General features: G+C 42.1%; 1 protein-coding gene across 1 annotated transcript in view; it reads left to right on the forward strand.

Moving 5' to 3' along the window:
- The first annotated feature begins 2,043 nt into the window (after window positions 1–2,043).
- GRIN2B (glutamate ionotropic receptor NMDA type subunit 2B) overlaps window positions 2,044–16,250 on the forward strand; it is a 493,334-nt gene continuing 479,127 nt past the window's right edge. The window contains exon 1 of the mRNA XM_078640153.1: window positions 2,044–2,442. Within this exon, the coding sequence (XP_078496279.1) occupies window positions 2,044–2,442 (399 nt within the window). The remainder of the gene's footprint in view (window positions 2,443–16,250) is intronic.

Genomic DNA, 16,250 nt, shown 5'->3' on the forward strand with positions numbered 1-16,250 from the left:
ACTGCAAATGAGAACGTTTGGTAGAAGTGCAAACCGACCCACAGGAGCCCACTCCATGAACAACTCCTCTGAGATTTCCCTTGGAGGGCCAAGAGCCAAGGAGCTGTACACTATCTATCCCTGGGTATATCACTTACAAAGACCTCTCATGATTATGTACAGTAATTGCATTGTGCATTAAAATGAAAGTACTTTTCCTTTACTAACCGAAGTACTGGCTGGGCAGTGATTTATTGATTAGTTATCTGATGTTTTATTGAATGGTGATAATGTAACTCTACCCCTTCCTTAGTAAGCATTGGATTGCTTGACTTCACTTCCCTGAAGGTCCGTGCTAAAAAGGTGTATTTGCTGTTTAGTTATGGGCTCAATAATAAGGTTAAGCTTCAGGACACCAGAAGTAAATCGTTCTGAATTTCACATTCAAATACACTTGATTGCCCTCAGACACCTGAAACAAAATCCCATAACTGTGCACCCCAGTCAGCCCATATTGCACAGTCCCATCAATCCGCATTGTGCATTCCCATCAGCACGTAATGTGCAGACCCATCAGCCAAAATTGCCAGTTTTGTGCCGCCTCATCAGCTAGATTTGGCCGGACCCCTCCGCTAATATTGTGCATCTCCCTCAGCCACTATTGCGCAGCACTCTTCCACTATTGTGCAGGCCACCCAGCAAATAATGTGCTCCTCCCCCTTGAGAGATACTCCCAATAGCCAGACCTGAGGCCTCAGTAGTCAATACTGAGATTCAAATATCATGGGGAAGAGGTGAGGTAGAATGAAGAGTGTTAATGTGAAATGTGGTGGAGAACTATGAGCCAGAAGTGGGGTTCATGCTTGGAATACTTGGGGGTTCATGTGGGCAGGAGTAATACTTGATGTGGAACAGGATTGAGCGTTGACCTGGGGCTTCATGTGGAAGAAGTTGATGGTGAACCAAAGTGGGGGGACATGAGAGACAGGACAGGGTTAGAGGAAAGACGGGTATGGAGGTCAATAAGGGACAGATGTAGGAGGCCAATGACCTACAGAAGTAGAGGTTAACAATGGGCAAGCACAGTTGATGTCTGATAAACCACGTGGCCACTGAGGGTGAAGCGTCGGAGGTTAGTATGAGACAGGACTGAACTCCATGCTGGAGGAGAGTAGTGATTAATGTGGGATTATCTGCAGTGGCAGCCAGCATTATTTGTGGGTGGCGGGGCGGGTGCATGGGGGGTGCGCAAGGGGGGGTGGAAGTGGGGGAAACAGTTAAAAAACAAGCAAAACTTACTTTGCCGCACCGATCCCAAGTCTCTGCTCCTGCTGTCCTTGTCAGACCGAGGCTTAGAAAGCACAAAAAAGGCTCCCCTCACCAGCGTTGTGATTGGTTTTGAGCATCCTGGTTGGACGCTTAACCAGGGAATGGAAGCCTGGGCCTGTCTCCATGCAGGCTGTAATGCAGCCTGCATGGAGAACAGGGAAAGTGTGCATGACTGGTTCGGGTGGCCCGAGAGGGCCAATCAAACAGTCATGCACACTTAGTAATGGGCAGACCATTCCTCCCCTGGCCTGCTCCGAGAGCAGAGAAGCCCCACCCACTGCAAAGAAAACATAAAACGATAATAACTTAAAGTTATTATCATTTTATATTTTCTTTACTTCACCGCTCAAAAGAAGTGAGGCGACCCTCCTTCGCCATAGCGGAGGTGCCGCCCCTGGTTATCCGAATCAGATGGAGGTTGACATTGGACTGCTGAAAGTCGTGATCTGCGGAGTTTCTATAGGCCTCAGGTAGAGGGGGAGGCAGATAGTGAACAGCAGTGGAAGGGTTAACATTGCACATGTTTGAATGCTTTTGAGTGAGAAGTCCTCGAGGACAGAATGGTCTTTGTATTATCTCTGAACCTTCTATATTTAATTGAAATTCTTATTATCTGTGTTGCAATACATGCTGCATTTTCTCAAAGTATTGACTGGTGGTGTCTTCCAGTAGTTCACTTCTCTCTTTTGCCTTTCTTTCTCTGTTCTCACTTTGCAGGAAGTTCAACAGCTGAAGATGAGGCCTGTGGGAGGTTGCTACCTCTTCAAAATCTGCCTGACCCTCCTGCTGGCCACCACCGGTGGCCACGGGCAGAAGCAAGCCACCATAGGCATCGCCGTCATCCTCGTAGGCACGTCGGACGAGGTGGCCATCAAGGATGCCCACGAGAAGGACGACTTTCACGACCTCCTGGTCGTGCCAAGGGTGGAGCTGGTCAAGATGAACGAGACGGACCCCAAGAGCATCATCACCCGCATCTGTGACCTCATGTCTGACAAGAAGATCCAGGGCGTGGTCTTCGGTGATGACACCGACCAGGAAGCCATTGCACAGATCCTGGACTTCATCTCTGCCCAGACACTGACACCCATCCTAGGCATCCATGGAGGCTCATCCATGATTATGGCTGACAAGGTAAGGGGGGCCAGGGTGCAGCATATATTGTCTATGGCAGCTGACGTATCAGACAGAGATGTTATCAAAGTATATCATGAAATTCAATTGCTCTTAAATAATCTATCAATCAAACAATCAATTTACCAGAGCTGCCTTACAGTACAAAGCAGCCTAAACCCAGTAACCCAACAGAGGTGCCATGACTGCACAGAAAGGACCAATCACAAAAGAGGTGCCCTCCATATCTAAAGAGGGCCTTGCCCAACATCCTGACGGACGTTTTCTCACTGCCTAGTGGATGATATTCCCAATAGAGGTGTCTGTGCTGCAAAGAGATGACCATATCCAACTGTAGGCCTCACTGTTCAGGGATGGATATAACCAACATCCAATCATACTTAATCTTGCGGCATAGAGAAAGCCTTGTCTAAAAATTCAACAGAAGGTTCATCCTTGCATAGAGAGGGTCATGCCTTTGCTTCAATGAGGTGGCCATACCCAACACCTCAACAAAGGCTTACTCACTGCATAAAGAGGGTAATGCTTATCAAAGATGTTTAAGTGGTAAAGCAATGGCCATACCTAGCAAAACAGTCAAGGTGTCATAGAGAAGGTCAAGTATATCATTGTTGATCTCACAGGAGCAAGAATCTACAGATATATGAACAGTGTGTAGTGTTATTATATGTTATGTTATGTTGTATTAGTATATGTAGTAAGTTAGATTATATCATAGTAACCTTAAGGACTAAATGAACCACAGGAGGAGACCCTGAGATCAGAGTGAAGGTAGAAGAGAAATTAATTCAGCACGTTGCCACAACACCCTCAGCTGCTTGCCCTGTAATTTTGCTCAGTACCCATGTGGGTCGGTGTCTTCAAACTCACAGCCCTTTTCAAGTATCACCACAAATGTAACAACGTTTTCGGCCCTCATGTGACAATTGTCCTCTAGCTAACCTCCATTCTGATTATCAGCAGCAGTTCGTCCATTTTGTCTCAGAAGGTGTTGTACTTGCTCTTAAAGGTGATACGGAAGGGCCCCCAGAGGTTGCTTTGTTGATATCCGTGGGCTGGTGCGGCTCTCACTTGTCTCCTTTAAGTGAGCGGTGCCCCTCATGAAACAACATTTCATTGTTGCACTTTAAGGGGAAGTGATGTCAGATTTTAAAGGGAAGTGATGTCACTAAAGGGGAATGGGGACCGCAGGAAGGAGTGTCACATTAGAGAAAAGTGAGTCACGTGGTGAGATAGTACACAAGGAAGATTAGTTGTAGAGGTAGGAAGCAGCAGTTCTTTAAGTAGGTTGGAAAAACTGTGGGGTCTCTCAAAGGGGCGTAACCTAAGTAATAAAGGGCGTGGCTTTAACATGTTAGATAAAAAATCTCTGCTTCCTGACTGATATTTTGCTGCCTCTTTCTGTTATTGCATCCAGGTATATAATAGGACAACTGGTATGCCCTTAACACAAGCCCCGACTATTGGCTTTATCAATGGTTATTAGCTGCAAAAGATGAATGGTAACAACAATGACTTTGTGGTAAATAAGAGATGAAAAAGCTTCAATTCTGTCAGTATAATAGTGTGAAATAACTATACCACGCCAATAGAAACGTTATATAAAACTCTTTGTAAAATACTTACTTTTATTTTTTGTGTGCTTGACAAAATGTCTAGAAGCTGGTAATACTAGGCAGCAGCAGCCGTGCAGCAGCTTTATCTCTGTGGACCTTTAGACTTCAGAGCCTAATTACAGACCTCCCTGTGGTGGGCTTGTAGCTTTGTATGTGGTACATATCCATTCGTCCAAATGAAATGGAGATGTACAGGCCTGAAAGTATTGATCAGATGGGCTTGAGGGTGGAATATATTAAATTCGGTATGTTTATCACTAATATGACAATTTTCAAAAAAAGGGGAAAAAAACTTTATAGGCTGAGCCTGCGCTCTGCCTTCCACCCCTGCTGCCCCACTGTGGATCCCCACCGAGTGCTCTTTCAGATCACTAGCAGGTGGCAATATCTTCTGATTAGCTCCTTGGTGGTAGTTGCACAACAAAGGATTACATCGAAGGCTGGTGATGGCGGTAGTGCCCTGGAGTGAAGATTCTTTTCCACCCCCAGGCTGAGGGCAAAAATTAAGAGCCCATTTGGACCTGTTTTTTTTAAACAGCTGGTGCTTAGCACTGGCTTGACCCGTCCCACTTAAAGCCCTGGAAGGCAGGTAGGAATAGCTAACTATAAATAATGCCTTTGTTTGTTGGTCCCCAAAATCGGCTTAGAAGTAGCATTAACCCTAGAACAGGACCAATTTGTCAACTCCCATACAGAGTAGTATATACATAGATATATAACACGTGTATATTTTTCTCTGAAAACGTCAGTTGAACGTACGTGATTGTAACCATATAAAACCTAAATACACTGACAGTAGTTAAGGTGAACTGTGCATCCATAACACCACCCAGTGTTTTTAAACATGACAATTCAGATGAAAACTCAAATAATATCATTGTATTGGGCATGAGACGACATCAAGGCCATTACTGTTAGGACTCAGGGAAAAGCAGGTCAGCGGTCTAGGCCTGACTCTGCCATGTGTTCAACTGATTTTAAAAATTGGGCCAATGCCTGGACAGGCTTCTGATTGCACAATTTAGAAATTAATTTGGTACTTTTAAGAGGTTGATTTTTAGTTGATTTTAACATTTTAAAAGTGAATTGAATTGCTGCTATTAATCATATTCATAGTGTAACTTGCACATTTGAGGGGGTAGAACATTTCCTATTTCGCACTTACGTGGAGCCTGTTTGAGCTTGCTTCTATTTGCTAATTTTGTACATCACCTCGCATAGCGGTAGGGGAATCGTGTCTTTTTCTCCTGATGGCCATGTTTTTAGGGCGAGGGGAAGAGCAGGTCAGCAGCCTAGTGCTGACTCTGCCATGAGCCCAACCGATTATAAAAATCGGGCCGATGTGAGGACGCGCCAACGGCAAGCTCATCTTCACCTATCTCGCCCAGATTGCGCCTTGCGCCAGAACCTCTGCCCAATTATTACCATAGAAGTATTCTAGAGAACGGTATGTTCAACTTAACACCCCAGGTAGGCATATGTTATGTAACAACCTCAATCTTAATCTAGGTTCGGAAAATCATTACTGCGCTCACTGACACTTTGTGTGCCAAACTAAGCTCCTGCTGGCAGGTGTCGGCATTAAAGAAAATTACCCAGCCCTTCCTTATGCCATTGATACTTTGATGCTGAACTGTGTCTTGATAAATACATGTTCGGTCACTAAGCATAAATATGAATTTTATAATCACCTAGATGCATACTCCTAGACTTAGCTTTTTTCACTGAGACTTGGGCAGATGATGCATCAAATCCTGACTTAATCACTGCAATTACAGCAGGTTATGCCACCTTTAATGTATACCCTGCTGCTACCGCGAACATCTTGAGATCTCATGCAAGCCAAAGAGCATAATAGATAGCGAGGCATTCACTTTCAGATGTAAACTGAATAATAACTCAAGCAATCATACAGTAACTATATAGCACGGCTTATCACCCATGAGGGTATCCAAGTGCTGAGACTCAACTTTCAAAGGTCTATATAGGCTCCCGGGTTCTAAAGCTTTGTAACGCCCTTAAGTGAGTTTACTGAATCCATATTGCAATATTCTAACTACACCATCTTAGGTGATTTTAACTTCCATTTGGAAGATTCCACCAAAAAATAAACTGAACAAATTATAGAAAATTTTTGTTGCTTCAATCTAAGACAATTAGTGAATGCTCCTACACACAAGGTGGGTCATATCTTAGATGGCATGTTTTCAAGTCATCCAGACTTGTAGCTAGAAGCCATACTAACAATAACCTGGTCGGACCATAACGCCGGTGGTTTCAGCTTATCGATCCCTGCTCCGAATGCTCCACCTGGTAGAGCATTGCAGGCCGTAAAAACATGGACGTGGAATAAAACTGATAAGAGAGAACTTACAGATATCCTGATTAATACTCAAGCTCGTCTGTCGAATGAGCAAAATATAGATACTGCTAAGTATGCTGATTGGATCAATACAGCAGTATCTGAGTTTGCTCCTCTTAAACTCACAAGAACTCATAGGACCAAGCCGATGGCGCCCTGGTTCTCTCCAAATCTTAGGAAGCTTAAACAAAAATGCTGTAGGCAAGAGAAGATTTGGAGAAGCAACTATAACCCACCAGAAAGCAGTAAATATAAACAATGTATCCAGGATTATAAAAATGTAATAATCAAAGAAAAACTCAGTATTTTACTGATAAAATTATTCTAGCAAACAATTTGACAAGAGAAATTTTAAAACAGTTAAAATGCTCTCTAGCTCCAATTCAATGAGTTTAGCGATGCCAAGCCACTTGCTATGCAACAGTTTAGAATTCAGAAATAAGGTTGAGGCAGTCTATGGAGGTTTTGATTTGAGTCTCAATACTAACCTTGATTCTTCATGAGAGAAATAAACCGGGCCTAGCAAACAGGAGCTCAGCGAGTTTCCTCCTCTTACCAAAGAAAGAGTGCTTGAACTTATTACCCACACTAAATCAGGAGCTCCCTGGAACCCTTACCCTCCAAACATTTTCCAGCATATAACATTGATGGTTGCAGCCCCTCTCACTACAAAAATGAATAGTGTCATCACATCAGGACAGTTCCCTGCTGAATAGAAAGAGGCTTCCATACTTCTTGGGTTGAAAAACCCCACTCTTAATCCCAATGAGGAAAAAGATTATCTCCTGATCTCTCGCATACCAATGCCGGCGAAAATCCTTGAAAAGCGCCATTGCTCTTTTGGATTTTTTAAACACAAAAAAGATCCTTAACTGAGCTCAACATGGTTTTAGATCAAACCACAGTACTGAAACGGCTCTGGTTGTAGCCACTGAGGAGATAAGAGCAATGATGGACAGTGGTGGGAAGGCGGCAGTGATCCTTTTCGATCTGTCCACCGCCTTCGACACTGTGAGCCACGCTGTCCTCATAGATCGCTTAGCTAATATTGGGATTTGTGGATCTCCTTCTATCCTTCCTCACTGACAGAAAGCAGTCAGTTTTCCTCTGTGAGTTTAGGTCAAAATCCTTTTCTCAATCCAGTGGGGTCCCTCACGGGTCATCATTAAGCCCTGTGCTATTTAATATTTATGTGGCCCCCCAAGTCAAATTGATACAATCTTTTGACTTCTCCACAATTTAATATGCAGACGACACTCAAATTATAGTGCCTATTTTGAGCAATGTGGAAGAGGTTTCTCAACGTTCTAACAGTTGCATGTGTAAGGTCATCATTTGGATGAGATGTAATAGCCTTAATTTAAATACTGAGAAAGCCGAGGCTCTTCTCTTTGGAAAGGATACCTCATTCTGCAAACCACCTTGGAGGGCCCAGTCCCTTTGTTCCCTTCCTACCATGGTCTTGAAATTCAGGAACCTGGAGGTGACCTTCAATGCCAATCTTACTTTCTGAGATCAGATCAATTAACTAATGTCTTCCTGTTTTTAAATTTTAAAAACACTAAGAAAAAATCTCCCTTTTATTCCATACGACCTTCAAAAATCCGTTGTCATTGTGCTGCTCCACTGGCTCCTAATCAAGAAACAATTGACCTTTAAGGCACTCTGTACGGCGCATAAATCTCTCCTTTGGACAGGTCCAGAGTATCTAAGGAGGAAATGTACATGGTATGTAACAAAGGATGACCTTTGCCTGCAGCTGCATCCAAAACACTCACATTCCCCAAATGAAACAAAGTATCTTGTACAGTAGGAGTTTTGTTTATTCCACCTGTAAACTGTGGACTAAACTTCCCTGGGATCTTAAAAATCAGCAGCACTTTACCTGCTTTAGGAAACAACTTAAAACCTGGCATTTTCTGTTCCCTCTCTTATCTTACGATGTTTTAAATCTGGTGCTTTAAGCCTGTAAGGCGCTAGCACCAAGACGCCTACGGGCATTCGTGTGCTTAATAAGTTTTATCAATATCTTATTTATTTATTTATGCATTTTTATATAGCGCGGACTTTACCCGAAGGTGTGAGAGCGCTTCACAATAGGAACAGAACTGATACATGAGAACATTACAAGTTTGCCGCACACACAGGACACAGGTTCGGATAATGAATGTCCTGTGCTTTAAGCCTGTAAGGCGCTAGCACCAAGACGCCTACGGGCATTCGTGTGCTTAATAAGTTTTACCAATATCTTATTTATTTATTTATGCATTTTTATATAGCGCGGACTTTACCCGAAGGTGTGAGAGCGCTTCACAATAGGAACAGAACTGATACATGAGAACATTACAAGTTTGCCGCACACACAGGACACAGGTTCGGATAATGAATGTCCTGTGCAGCACAGACCATAGAGTGGCGTAACAACAGAATCTACGATCACATGCAAATCCCTATATGTGCCTTTGCAAAGGTCATTTGGGCAGGCCCTCCATGCTGTACATACAGGCCCAAGTGACATGTTAGTTCTATGAAAAGAGCACAAAGCTGCACATAGCTCTCTACAAAACACAAAATTAAAAAAATTGAAAAAATATGTTTAACTCACCATGCATAATTGCAGTAGGAGCAAAGAAATTACGTGCATATATTAATTAGCAGTTAGTGAATTAGGTTGAATGATGTTAGTATTTATGCCTTAATTAATTTTTGTGTTTGTATTGTAGTCTGAAAATATTTTGGGAGGAAACTCCTTATCAATATAGCCAAGTAGAGCTATGTGCCTGTACTATGCTGGTTTGTTTATTGCATGTATGTGATCTTTTCACATTTCTTTACTGATGTGCATTTGGATTTGGAATGTGCATTGTTCCTAATCAAATATATCTTATTTTATCCTTGCCCATGAATACTGTGAAATAGATATTATTTTCTGCAATGGTAGATTCACTAAACATTCACTTATTTTAGCCAGATAGAGTGGTTTGATAAAAATGAGCTCCTTCAGAATACATTGCTTGGTGTTTTATTCATGCGATCAACAAATACTCCTCAACGTGTTTCGACTCGCAGAGCCTTGTTCACATACAAAGGTTATACACATTTATTGGTAACAACGCACCTTTGCTGTTGTGAATAAACATTCGTGTTGATGAATGTACACTTGTTGGAGAAAATGTACATTTGTTTTTCTAATGTGCAGTGGTCGTTGTAATGCACATTGATTTGGTCTCATTTCCTTGCTTCACAATAGTTCACAGTGGAAGCCGCACTGACTACATTAACTAATGTGCAAGTCATTTTGTTTGTATAGTACTTGAATATAAATTAAACACTCACTGGAAAAGCCATTAGGTCCGCTCATGACAAGCCAACAATTTATATTTTTTGCTATTTATATCTTCTTTTGCAAACATATACAATAGACATTAAAAGTATTTAAAAAACAGAATTAAAAGTAAAAATGTCTAACAGTGACATAATAAATTTGAACAAAAGTAAATAAAAATGACCCATCACAAGATGGACCCATTGAAAAAAAGCAAAATATGAAAACTTAGAGATTAGCCTACCGGTCCTAATAACGAAATGGGCTATTTTGTAGCAGAATGTGCACACATGCAAGAGAAAAATGAAGTCACTCACAGTGAAAAGAGCCAATGGCAGAATTGGGTTGACCACTGGGTGGAAGTTAAATGTGAAAGACACCTGAACGTACCAATGGTGAAGAGGAAAGAATGAAAGCTCCTCTCTGTTTATATGGCTGTACGTTTTTTAGGATTTCTATGGGAAAACATGAGCATGACGAAACAGTTAAGTATGTCTGTAGGCCAGATTTAAAAAGTGCAAAAAAACTTTTTTTTAAAACATTTTAAAATATAACACTTTTGACCAATGTTTTTCCAACTTTGCATGCAACATATGTGCATTTCAGGAAATGCAAACTAGATTGATTAAAAAAAAAAAAAAAGAGTAAAGTTATCAGCAAATGCAATGCCATCACGAGACACCATCATAATATGTATAAAACAGGTGAACAATATTGGCTGCGTTGTCATCGCTCTCTTCCATGCCATTATAAATTAAACACTAATTAATCTGCATGAAACACTCTTAAGCTAAATATCTCGCCATCTATGAGTAATTATGCCGCATGTCTGTTCAAAAAGGCAAACGTTTTTGGAAGCACCACAAAAGAAATATTTGAATTCAAACGTAGCAGCGAAAAATGCACGGTTCAACCCTGATTTCAGAAAGCAACACAGCGGACGTCAGAAATTGGATTTCAACCAATGGCAAGCCGACAAAATGACTTATCACCTCCTTCTCGTCCATATATTTTCTTCTAATCATGAGAATGAGCTTTAAAATTACAACTAATTTTCCAGATTAACCATTGCCTCTTTGACTATAAATATTCTCAGGTGAAAGGTAAAGAAAACCTAGAGGCTCTGTACAATTAACGGTCCACTGCCAATGCTTACTGAAGATTGTAAAGAGCAGTTGTAAAATTCTTCACTTCTGCAGAAAAAGTATTCTTTCAAAACAGCAGAAAAGTTCTTCTGTATAGGCCCAGCTATGACGAGCATAAATATTTTTTTTACCTTTTTTTAGTTTGTTGTTAAAAGCCACAGACAACCAATCAGTTAGTTAAAACAATCAACTTACTGATTTAGTTTTTTCCACTTTTTAAAAAAAAAGACGGACCATTTTCAAGACAATTAAAGGAAACTATGCCTGTAGTGTAAAATGAAATATGTTACAGAAAAAGAGCATTTTTGTTCAACGAAGCCATCGCAGCGTTCTGGTGACATTTGCAAGCCAATTACCCTCCCTTTGAGCTAGTGTGAACCTTGGCACGCTATCCCTTGCTTTATATCCGTTTAAACGTGTATTTGTGTACTTTCCTTCGAGCACGCGGCTCACTGTCCCGCTGTCTGCTCCGAGGTTCCTCTGAGAGTCCCTTAATCACACTCATTTTCGGAAAGCTGAGTAAATTAATTAGTGCGAGTTTATTCCCCAGCCTGCGTGCTAGGCATGGTGGCAATGCTTACCTAATTACCAGACTCCTGGGGGGGCAGGCCCAGGGCCGCCCCATTGGTCGAACCCTGTGCCAGCCGTGTTAATAGCTCTGAGCCCCACAGGGCCCGGCTCGAGAGTCTCCGGAAGTGTCTGGGGGTGTATCTCGGGGCCTGTGACATGGCGGCTTCCTACCACAATACAGCGCTTTTAATAATGGCGCCCAAAATATTGTGGCAAACGTGCTGACTGCCAGAATGCTGTGAAGATAATTATATATCGGTAAGGAAAGGGTTACTAAACTTACCTCCACATATAGGAACCTTGACATTTTATCTCCTAGTTAGACAGTTAAGAATAATAAATCCATACTTACAATATATACTAACCCTCACAATACTCTGGCGGTCGGTATTTTTGCCATAATATTTCTGAGGCAGGAAGATATTTCTGTCCTCGATACTCTGACATAAAGCCGCGTGTGCAGGACTCCCTGTGAGATAATAGCTCTGAGTGTGTCTGATTTGATCTATTTCTATTTGTGAGGGTCTGTTTGTGTCCCGAGGGAGCGAGAGAGAGAAAAAAATATGTGTTGTGTTTCTCTGTGTGGGATCGGGTCCCTGTGAGTTTGGGCCTTTGTCTATCTCTGTCTGCCAGTGATCATGACTGTGTGAGTTTTCTGTGTCCCCTTGTGTTGTGCCTTTGTGCATGTGTTTGCTTCTATCTATCTCTTTCTGTGAATATGCCCTTTGTACCTGTTTGTATATCTTCCTGTGTCTAGCGATAGGTGTGTGTTCATCAGTCTGTTATTTTGTCTGTAAGTGCCCCAGTGTGTCTTTTAGTGTGCATCTGCTCATCTGTTTGTATTCATGTGAATGTCTATGTGGTTACCTGCGTATATCTGTGCATATCTCTGAGTGGGTCTGCTTGTTTATATATGCAAGGCTTTGTGTCCCTATGTCCGCCTGCGTCAATCTGTATGTCCGTATGACTTGTTGTCTGTGTCTATGTATGTGGGTTTGTACCTGTATGTGCGCTCTGTCTGCATGCCTGCGGGGCTAGTTGTAAGAGACCCTGTACATCTGTCGTTGTCTCTGTCTGTTTGCATGACTGCTTTTGCCCAGTGATCTATATGTCTCTATAACTACAGTATGTAGGCCTAACTAAGTATCACTGCGCATTGCTGTACTTTGGTCTGCCTGGTCTGTCTTCATGGCTATCTGTTCTGTGATTGGAAGTCTGCATATCTGTCTGAGGCTATCTATACATCTGCCTGTGTTGGTCTGTGTATTGATGTCTGTATCTATCGTCATATATACCTGTGATTAAATGTGTACTAGTATTTACTGAGCAACAGGAACACTTCAACAAGAAAAGCTGTACATAGCAATAGGCTAGCATAACCAAGAGCGTGTGACAAATAGAGAAGAGAGCAGGTGTAATGGACGATAAGAGAGGAGATAACACGACTATGCACACATTAGAAATCCTACAATTCTGTCCTACTCTGCATATCCAGAACTGAAGACTTGCTGGTGCCAGAAGGCAGTAATGCAATTGTGAGTAGGGTGAGTATGTTGATGGCCATTCTCACAGTCTTGTAGGAACAGGTGTGCCTTCAGAGCATTCTTGGATGTGGGAAGCGATTAAACTACCACAGGAGTGCCAATGGCGTGGACTCATTTGATTGTGTGACTGAGTCATTGGTGCCACATGGTGAGTTTTGAGTGAGGACAAACAGCCTGACTAGTCGAGAGTAGATTGCAATTAGCTATGAAGCGGTTAGCCGCTATTCCTGGGCCCTGTGTCTTTGTGACTGTGCATACACGTCTCAGAATTTTTGTTTGTGTATGTCAATATGTGTGTCTGTTTGTGTCCGTGCATGTCTGACATTTATGGCCATGAATTTGCCCCAGGTGCCTTGAAATTGCGCCATGAGGTCTGCAAACATGCACAAGACTTCGAATTACCCGCCAAGCCTTGACATTACTTGGGAGAGCTCAGGAATCTCACCACAAGTCGACTTTACGCAGAGAGCAGTAACATTTTTAGATGTGCCTCAGAGTCCATCCGAGCCCTAAAACTGAACCTTGGCATTACACCACAAGGCTTAAAATTACCCCCTGAGCCTTGAAATTGCAGAGAGGGTATTGCCACTACCCCAGAGCCCTTGCAAATTCTCTTCCGACCTTCCAATCAGCCCACAAGACTTGAAAATACCCCACAAGTCTTCACATCACTGCCCACGAGCTTTGCAATTGATACACAAACCCCACAAATCTCACTCCAGATCTGAGATAATCCCTTGAGTCCTGTAAACACCCGCAGCTTTGAAATTAACTTGTGGTCTTTGAGTTGCTGCACAAGCCTTGGAATTGCTCCATGAACATTTCTCTTCCCACTTTAACATAACATTATACCACAAGCCCTTAGATGCTCCAGGACCCTCTACATTATGCCAAGAGTCTTTGAAGCACCCCCACCTCTTTCTATAGCCCCGTGATTCTTGAAATTACGAACAGAGGTCTTCATATCTTCCCATAAATGGTTGAATCATCTCACAAGACTTGGCAATAGCTCATTAGTCCAGAAATCACTACAGAAGTCTTGGAATCGCAACAGCAGCCTTGGAAAGGCCATACAACTGCTACATTGAACCTTAAGTGTGCTTAAGTCTTGCACTGCATCATAAGTTTTACAATTTTCACCAACATTGAAAAATAACCCAACAAGGCTTGAAATTGCTACGTAATCCTTGGAATTGATTCATGCTTATTGAAATTGCCCTGATCAGTCTTCACCTTGCCCCCATTAGCCCTGATATTTCCCTAAAGCTGCTGCAACAAGAGTCCCGAACTTGACAAACCATTACATTGTACGTGACAAAGAAGAGGATATATATTATTTTGAAGATTAAAAAGTTGATGCCATCAAATGTATGCCATCAAATGTAACACCATTATTTTGTCAGAACACAACCAGGTTTTTGTTGTGTGCCTGTGTCATGCATTTTGCCAAAAGAACAGGGCGCTTACTGCCTTTTTGAGGTTTTAAAAGGAAAGGGAAATTAATTGTGTAAGAAGTTTATTCCAAGAACCGCTTTCAGGTCGGAAGTACTACTGAACTATCATACATGATTCAGGCGAAACTCACGATTTATAAAGCCAAAAATCGCTTTATTTAATCTCTCTCGCCTAAAATTGCCTCTGCCTCAATAGAAGTCAATTGGGAAAATACATCTCCGATTTTTTTTCTTCAGAATCAACTGCTTTACTGTTCTAAAATGTTACAATGTATTTACTATAGTTGTTCTTTTTTTTAATAATATGTGTATGCTGAATTTCGTTGTTTCCTCTTTGTCTCGCTTGTGTACACTGTCATCGTCATTATCACCTAATGAGAATGGAGATTTCTGAAGGACTTGTTTTCTTTTATATACTGTTGCAGATCAGTTTGTGTGCTTGGAGAGCAGCAGGAGGAACTCTTACATTTATTTTTGCCGACTCATTTGCGGCTTGGAAAGGCACCCTGATGTTCCACAGCTGTCTGTGTTTTTTGAGAGATGGTCACATTTCTGAAAGAGGCCTCTCCTCTCTTGCTGAATGAGCTCCATGTACCTTCCTCAGAGTGGACAGCACACGTTTGTCTATGTGTGAGCTAAACTTGCCTGTAATCAGACACATTTCCCCATATTTTCCAAATTTTGTTGAACCTACTTTGTGGTGCAGAAGACATGGCACAGACGCCCATCATTAGTGACACTCCAGGAGATTTTGCAGCTTGGAATTTAAAACATTTGTCTAACAGTTAGTTATATATCTTTCTGACTCTTTAGCTGACTTGGAATGTTGCAATTTCACCGACCAACTCTTGTGTGCACACTGCGCATGCTCTTTATTAAATTCACTGCTAAATCACATTTAAAATGACAACGTGTTGTTTATGTGATGATTTAACATGAAAGGCTGGTGAGTCAATATACAGCAGAAATGAACTCCATCACCACTACAGTAAGGCATGCATGCATGCCCACATTTTCAAACCGGGAAATGGGGCAGACTTTGAAAAAAATCTAGGGAATGTCCCCCCTCCCCCCCATTGGTTTCTATTGAAGCATAGACCAAACACCTAAAATGAAGCCATTTTTTGCTGGAAAAATCAGGAGTCTCTCGCCTGAATCGCATCAATTGGTATGTATAGGCATGCTGCCACCACCACCACCGTGCAACTTCTTAACAGTCTCACCAAATCTTTGGCACAAGGGTTGAGGCACTACGGAAACTGAGTGCTCATGTTAGAAGGCAGGTGGTGGGCTATTGAGTCAGCTGCCGCTCTGGGAGAGCAGCCATTGTGCAGCTCTCTGCCTCAGCTTGGCAGAGACAGATAGATAGCTGTGGCGTGCCGCTGCCGCCAGACCAGCATCTGACTTTAAAATCCTGTCAGAACATTTCTAACATGGTAGAACAAGACCCTCTTAAGGTGAATGTGGAGGTATGAAAGACATATAACGCTGTACATGAAGAACTGGAGTGATATGCAGCAATTTGAGGATAGGCCTGGGAACTTGAGCTGAACTTGTTCAATTGTGGCTTTGTTTTGGCATCTGAACCTCTGCCTGGACATAGCATTTCACCTGTACTCCTGCAACTGAAACTATGAATTACAAATGTTGCTTATGTCTGGGTTTCTGAGGCAGTGCTTGTGCATTTGAAGTTTTGATTGGGTTGGTATAGCTGTAACTGGTTACAATATGGCTGTACCTGTGCATCTGAGGCCTGTGTATGGGTATTTGAAGCCATCATTGTGATTTTCCG

The sequence above is a fragment of the Lissotriton helveticus genome, chromosome 1_1 (assembly GCF_964261635.1).
Source record: "Lissotriton helveticus chromosome 1_1, aLisHel1.1, whole genome shotgun sequence".
NCBI classification, from domain to species: Eukaryota; Metazoa; Chordata; class Amphibia; order Caudata; family Salamandridae; genus Lissotriton; species Lissotriton helveticus.